Source organism: Brassica oleracea, chromosome C4 (genome assembly GCF_000695525.1).
Source record: "Brassica oleracea var. oleracea cultivar TO1000 chromosome C4, BOL, whole genome shotgun sequence".
NCBI classification, from domain to species: Eukaryota; Viridiplantae; Streptophyta; class Magnoliopsida; order Brassicales; family Brassicaceae; genus Brassica; species Brassica oleracea.
Window position 1 is genome coordinate 46,264,990 of NC_027751.1, and position 8,704 is coordinate 46,273,693.

The 8,704-nt window shown below is 37.4% G+C and overlaps 1 protein-coding gene and 1 long non-coding RNA gene across 2 annotated transcripts; one reads left to right on the forward strand and one right to left on the reverse strand.

Annotated features, from left to right (window-relative positions):
• Positions 1 to 229: 229 nt before the first annotated feature.
• On the reverse strand, positions 230 to 3,038 carry LOC106343060 (switch-associated protein 70-like). Its single transcript, XM_013782184.1, has 10 exons — positions 2,871 to 3,038; positions 2,682 to 2,789; positions 2,463 to 2,524; positions 2,294 to 2,377; positions 2,181 to 2,212; positions 1,986 to 2,067; positions 1,674 to 1,902; positions 1,296 to 1,523; positions 929 to 1,221; positions 230 to 841 (listed from the first exon to the last, which is right to left on the reverse strand). Exons 1-10 carry the CDS (start codon positions 2,892 to 2,894, stop codon positions 478 to 480), a joined length of 1,506 nt encoding a protein of 501 aa, XP_013637638.1. The 5' UTR covers positions 2,895 to 3,038; the 3' UTR covers positions 230 to 477.
• A 712-nt stretch (positions 3,039 to 3,750) lies between these two features.
• Positions 3,751 to 5,048, forward strand: LOC106341768. Its single transcript, XR_001269760.1, has 4 exons — positions 3,751 to 3,900; positions 4,033 to 4,225; positions 4,323 to 4,378; positions 4,518 to 5,048. It is a non-coding gene; the product is annotated as an uncharacterized LOC106341768 (long non-coding RNA).
• The last annotated feature ends 3,656 nt before the right edge of the window (positions 5,049 to 8,704 follow it).

Here is an 8,704-nt window from a genome sequence, read left to right on the forward strand (position 1 = left end):
ATAATTTACGAACTCTAAATTGACATTTGGCTCAATACATTTTTCTTTAAGTTTTTCTCGATTCACGTTCGTTCATAACACCATTCATGCAGGACAATACCTGCATTCATCAGATCCAAATAATAACATACGAACTCTAAACAAATTGGAGTTAATTCATGTTTGTTAGTAACATCATTCATGCAGGAAAATACCTGCATTCATCGTGTCCAAAACCGGCAAAAGAAAATGCCACGTGAACACAAACATAACATCATTCAACAATTAAAAATTTAAAACACATCTCTTTGTTCTTCCCAAGTCATTACCAAGTCAGACAGAAACTCAAGAGGTTGCTGAGAGATAGACAAAATGTTACGGCACAAGCAAAACCAAATAGCAACTCTTTTTGGTTTGTTAGAACAATCAAATCTCCAAACATTACCAGCACATCAGAGTATATAAAAATGTACCAAGGTCGTCCCTACCATTTATCCATCAAGGCTGATGATGAAAAGACTCAGGAGGTAGATCATTGCGTGGAACATCGGATTCAGGAGTTACTACAGTGATATCCAAGCTGTCTCGTTCAGTCTCTGCAGATATTTCTCTTACATCAGAAACTCTAGCCTCTGTCGCCTGAATATCATTCCATTCGTTTTCTCCAACCGGAGCCTGAGCGTTTACCACCTGATCTTCACTCATATGGACTACATTCTCTCCCGGCATAGACGCTGTTTTGGAAACGCTCAAACATGCTTTGTCCACATCCTTTTCTGTTTCCTTCGTCATCGGAAGAGATGTTTCGCCGTTCGTAGATTCCGTCTTCTCCTCAAACACTTGCTCCGTCTCTAGCTGCTGCCTGTTTATTCAAATGATAAATTATAATTAATGCCACTTTATAATAATACTGAGTTTGCTTGGGAGATAGGATTCAGATATGCTTAACCTTTGAAGCTGGGTTTGTAACATATTCACATATGCTAAAAGCTCTTGCTTCTCCGCCCAAGCAGCTGCCTCTCTCTGAGAAGCCTCCTTTGCTTTTGCTTCACCACTTGCTTCTGCAACCCTCGCTTTCTCTTCGGCTCTCACAACAGCTCCTTCAAGTATGACGACACGCTCTCTGGCTTTCCCCAGCTCAGACCGCCACAGATGTGCCTCTTTGAGAGCAGAGTCTCTTTCCTTGACCAGTTGATCTTTTTCCCTACTCAGAGTAGATGTCTTCTCTTCCAGTTCCTTTAGCTACATGGTAGATACAACAATCAATTAACAACAATAAAGATGAACATACATGACAAGGCCTCATCATTCATTACCTTCGATATAGCCGCTTCTTGCTGTCTCTCTGAGTCTTTAGATAAGCGCTCAAGCTCCACACAAACAATTTTCCTTTGTTCATCCATTGTATGAGCTGCAGATGCTGCCGCTACAGCTGCTTCAGCCGTCTCAGATAGCTTATCTGCTATCTCTTTTATCATTGAGTCACGAGAACGAAGTTCTCGCGCTAAATTCTGTAGTTCTTCATCTTTCACACGCAGAGTTTCCTGCAACATGTAAGTGGCTCAATTAAAGCTAACCTGAACATAAAATTGTATAAAGATGTCTTCTATATGATTTACATCACTCAGCAAGACACTGCAGAATGGATCTCTATATGCTATATGCAGTGAAAGAGAGATGCACAAATAGCGGACCTTCATTATAGTCAAATCATCTAGTGGTCCATCGATCGGTTTATTAGCGGTGATTTTCAGTGCGTTCCTCAGAGAGACCTGCATTGCTGCTTGGATCTCTTTGGAACATTCCAGCGCTGTTGAATTAGCAGCGGCAACAACGGTTGCAACCGTACCAAGCGTTGAAGAACCGCTTCCGCTAAGAGAATCAACAGCCTCCTTATGTGCCTTTAGAACTAGCTGTGTCGCACTGAATATTCCAAAGGCCAACAAGGATAAGCATGGTGGCACTGGCATCTCTAAGAGAGAAAGATCAAGAACTAGATGACTTACTGTAAGGTAGTAACCCAAGCTTTAGCTGCACCAGGAGTCTCTGCACACAAGAAGTAATCTTTCTTCTGTGGGGTACTAATATCTAAATCATGTTGAAGAAAAACTCAACTCTGTCTCTACATCAATCATTCATCTCCTTTTAAACAAAAAACAGAACTATAAACTTGCCAACAATATACTTAGAAACAAGGATACAGATACAGCAGCCATTATATTTCGGAAGACCCCTGAAACACAAAAGAAAATAGATACGAACTTAAATAATGCTGATTAGTCAGAAGAAAGAAAGAGAATGTAGCAATGCATACTGGAAGTTGACAGGGGAGACAGTGATTGTGCTATTTTCGTCAAACAGAATCGTTCCCTTGATAGCTGGTTCGTTCCGTCTTGTCCTGAGTCATGGAAACACATCAGCACTTAACACAATACCCCCCCCATGAAGTGATCCCAGCTACATAAGCAATTGATAGTACTCACTTGTACTCCATTTTCCCTGTGGTTGGATCAAGTATCACCCATCGTTCGTTCCATTTTCTCAGCTATATCACACATAAACAGAAACACAAAGACTTGTCAGACGAACAATTGAAGCTTAAGCTATACAACTCTATACACAAGCAAGTCCAGAAAAGGAAGAGACTTTTGATCAATCCACTAAAATTGAAGAGAACCCATCAAAAAAAAACCGGAACTTACAGTTTCAGACCGCTTGTAAAGCGGTCCCTGTAGCAAGTTCCGACCGGAGCCAGTTGCTAGCTGTCGCTTGATCCTTTCCAAGCTGTTGTCCGTAGCATCAACAGTTCTCTGCTCATTTCACGATAGCAAACGATAAATTAGAGAAACAGCTAACATAATTCGCACAGATCGAGAGAGCAAAAAGGAGACCGGAGATGCGCCGTTTGAAGCCATGTTGATTGAGATCGGTGAGATCGGAGAGCTCTTTGAACGATCAGAAGTGAAATGATTGTTTGATCGATGAATCGAGAGAGTTGGGGGTTTTAGAGGTGTGAGGTGAAGATGCGATTACAGAAGGTTTGATTTCGCGGATTTGCAGTTGAATCTGTCTTCACTCTCTCCAACGCTATCAAATTAACTTAACCGGACCAGCTTTTACGTCAAATAACCGGTTCTTTGAGGTTTTCTTTTTTTGGGGTCATTACTCATTAATCTAACGGTTTGTTTTACTAGTCATTTCACCAGATTTTTCTAGTAAACTTAAAGTATAATACTACTTTTTTTGTTAGTATAATACTATTTTGACTGAATAAATGAGAGTAAAAGACTTCCCTGAAATTTCGAGTCCGGAGAAAGAACATGTTTATGCCACATTTCTAAGTTTTTTACCACGAGACCATCATCACTTAACTACTTTTTTGGTTTAGAAGATCACATCAAACGGAGTAGGAGTACCAACCATGAATGATGTGATTAACCTTTATGTATTTAGGAGTACCAACCCTGTGAAATGTATGTAGTAGAGAAAAGACGAAGAAGCTGTATGGGCCATTGTAAGATCTTACATGTAGAGGTGTATGAAACGTTATAGCATCTTTATCGTTGTTTCTTAATGAAGGGTTTTAACTAATTGCATCATTTAATTAAATGAAAATTAAAAGAAAATGGCAAAACCGATCCTTAAACTGAGATTTGCGTAACTGATCCTTAGGCAAAGAAGGGAGACACGTGTCAGCTTGTTGTCAAACTGAAAATTAATTTTATGTTTCTTTTCTCTTTTTTGTTTTTGTCGTAACGAGATCGTCTTCTCTCTTGTTTTCTCCGTATGGGCAACGACGGCGATCTCGTGTCTCCGCATGGCCGACGACGGCGATCAATTGTTTGTCGAATTGGTTACCGTTTGGGGAAGATCTGAGCGAGAGTTAGATGATACTTTTGGAAGATCAGAGTCCAAGGCAAGGTGAGAGCGAATTCGAATTGTTTGTCAACGGCGATCAATTGTTTGGCTTCGTTTCATCTGGGTTCTCTCAATCTACTTGCTTTCATTCGAATTGTTATATTGATTTTTGTTCCTCTTATTCTTTCTTCTCAGAATTATACTGGATTAGCGCTCTCTGATTTTACAAAAGCTCTCTGTAGCCGGAGACTTGATTCACGGAGAGAGGAGAAGAGTTTAGAAGCAATGGAGGGTGGAGAAGAAGCTGGAGATTTGATGTGGAGATGCTAACCGATCGCGTAGAGTATCACCAGCTTGATTCAAATAGTGTTCAATCGGGATTAGAAAGGTAAATATCCGGATTACAAAGCTGTCGAATCTTAAGTTATAAGGTCAGTTAAGTGAAAAATTTGATTGAGATTACAAAGGTCAATATAATGTTTCAGGCTATGGCTTCGATTGGTGCTTCTTGGGAGGCTGAGCTTTATGCTAAGAGATTAAAGTAAACAAAAGTCTTAGCCTTTTTGTTATCTTGTACAGATTGTTAGGAATATAAGTCCATCTTAATTCAGAATATAGATGAGACATATCATCTTTCTCTGTAGTGTTTGATTGACAGTTTGCTTGAACTCTATATGCAGGGAGAAGGAACTGACTTCAGTTAAAATCAATGCCGCTGATGTTGAGCTGAAGGATAAAGGCAAGAACGTTGGTGTCAGTCTTGTCAAGCAAGTTGCTAATGCGTAATAATGACAAAAACTTACTGTAGGTACGATCACTCCACTGCTCTTAACTTCATTCTATTTTGTTGCTTTTTTCTTTATTTCTTTACTCTGGACAGTAGTTGATTGTGATGAATGCGTGTGATGAATGATAGTTAGAGGAGTTAGGTTGTGGTTAGTGAATGTGCGTGATGAATGATGTTTAGAGTTAGTTTGTGGTTAGTGAATTAATATGTTAGATACATGTTAAGTCATATATTAACCTTTCTCTTCTCCTCTATTAATTCTGGTTTTATTTCTCTTTCTTTCATATTTTCCTCTATTAGTTTGTGGTTAGGATCCTTCTTCTCTTTCTCTCTTCTTCGAAAATTTAGAAAATGGATTCTACGAATCCATTTACTGTGAACTAGGCATGGGCGTTCGGGTACCCATTGGCATTCGGATCGGGTTTTTCGGGTTTTCGGGTTTATGCTTCTAGGTCCCATACTAAAATTTTATTAGTACGGGTCGGGTTCGGATAATAACACTTCGGGTTCGGTTCAAAATTGTATTGCATCATAAAACCCATAAAGTAATCATATATCGTACGAATTCGGGTTATATCGGTTCGGTTCGGATATAACCAAAGTAAAAATCAAAATTTGTGAAGTAAAACATAAAGAAAAACATATAAATTAAATAAAAATTAATCTATCACATATAAAATTGATAAAATAATAATAAAATGTTAAATCAAGCATGAAAACAAACATCATTTGTAAACAATATGTATTGTCTTATAGAGAGTAGACTTTTTAGTTCAATGAGAAAATTATAAAATACTTATTTATAACTAATTGTGTACTTAAAGCACTTACTAGAATTTTAATATTTATTATTATATATAATATTACCACAAATATTGAATTTAATAATTGGAATATTTATATATATTTCAAAATATTTATATTGACTATTAATTTCGGATTTTTCGGGTTACCCGTTCGGGTTCGGTTAATAACACTTCAGATTCAGATATTTTTTGTACCACCCTACAAGATCCGTTAGGGTATTTTTATGTTTTGGGTCGGATAACGGATCGGGTTTTTCGGTTCGGGTTCGGTTCGGATTTCGGGTTCCGGATTTTTTGCCCAGGCCTACTGTGAACTCTAATTTTGTTGACCTTCTTACAAGTCAACAACGTAGTTTCATTGATGAACCCTTTCGTTTTGAGAGTTTTACACCTGGTGGGGACCTCGGATCATCATAGCTCGGTGAAGACACACCAACAGAACACAGAGAAAGGAAGAAGTGGACTCCCTCCGATGTTGTGTCATGTTGTGTCATGTTGTTTGGTATTGGTCATGTTATTTGTTGTTTACTTCGACCATTGTCTTTAAATAGTTGTGGTAGTGAAAGTTAATTCACAACACCCATTTGTGCGATCTTTTCATTATTCCTTCTCTTTACCAATTCACAACATCTACAACATCTACAATTCCTTCTCTACAATATCTATCTACAAAAATACAAATCAAATTTCAATCTCTCGATCTTCTCCAAACTTTCATCTAAAATCAAATTTTAAATCTTTCATATTCCTTCCCTCATTCTAGTGAAAGTGTTACAAACCATATATCAATCTCTCGATCTTCTCCAAACTTCTCCTTATCAAACAATATGGCGTCTTCTTCTAATTACAATTTTGAAGGATCAGATGACGAGAATTTTGATCAACTTTTAGATCAACAATTTGATCAACTTTTTGATCAAACGTTCGAGAATATGGTCCTTGCTTATGGTGGTCAAGAAGAGGAGAGGCCGGAAAGGAAAAATTGTGTTTATATCGAAAGAAACCGTGAAGCAGATCATATACGTTTATGGAATGATTATTTCAGTGAAACTCCAACGTATCCTGAAAATTTATTCCGACGACGATTTAGAATGAACAGACGATTGTTCATGCACATTATTGATCGACTCTCCAACGAAGTTCACTTCTTTCTCCAAAAGAAAGACGGTCTTGTAAGGCTTGGGCTCTCTACACTCCAAAAGTGTACCGCAGCTATTCGTGTTTTGGCATATGGTACTGCGGCTGATACGGTCGACGAATACCTCCGGCTCGGTGAAACTACAACTCGGGCGTGTGTGGAAAAGTTTGTGGAATGAATAATAAATTTATTTGGGGATGAGTATCTAAGATGACCAACACCCACTGATCTTCAACGTCTACTTGATATTGGTGAGCAGCGTGAATTTCCCGGGATGATAGGAAGCATCGATTGTATGCATTGGGAGTGGGAGAACTGTCCCACCGCTTGGAAAGGACAATATTCTCGTGGTTCGGGTAAGCCAACCATCGTTTTAGAGGCGGTTGCTTCATATGATCTCTGGATATGGCATGCATTTTTTGGGCCTCCAGGTACCTTAAATGATATCAATGTTCTTGATCGTTCACCTGTTTTTGATGACATATTAAACGGTCAAGCTCCGCAAGTCACTTACTCCGTCAATGGAAGAGAGCACCAAATGGCTTACTATCTCACCGATGGTATTTACCCGAAATGAGCAACTTTTATCCACTCTATTCAAACACCACAAGGCCCGAAAGCAGTTTTATTTGTTCAACGTCAAGAAGTTGCCCGAAAAGATGTCGAGCGTGCTTTTGGAGTCTTGCAAGCTTGTTTTGCCATTGTTAAGAATCTATCACTTTTTGGGGATAAAGTCAAAATTGGGAATATTATGAGAGCATGTATCATACTCCATAATATGATAGTAGAAGACGAACGAGATGGATACACTCAGTTTAATGTTTCTGAGTTCCAACAAGGAGAAGACGCCGAAAGTTCACATGTCGATCTCACGTATCCTACAGATATGCCTTCAAATATCGCCAATATGATGGGTCTTCGAACTCGAATTCGTGATAAACAAATGCATCAACGCCTGAAATCTGATTTGGTTGAACATATATGGCGCAAATTTGGACGTGATGAAGACAACAACTGAGCTCCGATGCTTTTTTGAAATTATTGTCGTTTATTTCAGTAATCTTTGTTTTTATGTCTTTGTTTAAAAACCTATGTTGAAAATGGTATCTTGTAATATGTTTTATTTAATAAATAAATTTTATCTTAAAAAAAAATTTATAAGAACCCTTAATTAAGAAACTACCATTAGAAGCACAAAATCGAACCGTTTGTTAACTAGATTTCTTAAGTTCACTAACTACACTTATATAATTAATTAATCATTAAGAAATTCATTAGTGTTTCTATGATAAAGATGCTCTTATAAAACAGAAAAAAAGAGAAGATTAGGTACCATGAAACGAAAGCACTCTTTATTTATCTATTATATTAGTAAAAATTGGGGCCCGTAAAAATTGGGCTTTGAACAAAGGCTGATTAAAAGTGAGAAATCGCATTTGAGAGGGAATTGTTTTGGTGCTACGCCATTAGCTTTGCAGTCACTTTGATACCGTGCATGTTGCAATACAATAGTTACTCAATATAGCTCAGATCAGGTCCTCAGTCTATGAACTCTAATCTTTTTGACACATTTACAAACATATAAAATATACATTCTTATTCTTTTTTTCAAACACTACATTCTTATTTCATTGTTACATTTTCCGCTTATTTTTGAGTATATACATTCGTGTATTAATACTTTTTTTTGAACTTTATAAATGTACTAGAAGGGTGCCCGCACTTCGCGCGGGATATTGTTTTATTGCTGTTAGATATGATTTTTTGGATGATGTAATTAAGTGGTCTTTCTTATTTGTAAAGAGAATTATTTGATGTTTTATTGTGTTATGTAGTATTAGGTAATATGTTAATATATTATGTGTTTGTTTTTCAATAATGTGTTGTTGTGTGTATAATAGTAATTGTGTGGTGAAGTGAGCTTTTAATGTAAATTATATTGAATTTTAATAACTTTGCATTTAGGCATTTGTTAATTTTAAGATTGATGGTTTTAGCGTCAGAATTGTATTTTAATTTGTCACATTTTTGAACATTACTCTTTTAAAATATTTTTTGCCCACTCTCCATATTTTGACCCTGAGCCGTCCTCATCTATGTAATTCGCTTACCTTTCCGGTGTGCGGTGCTTCTCGC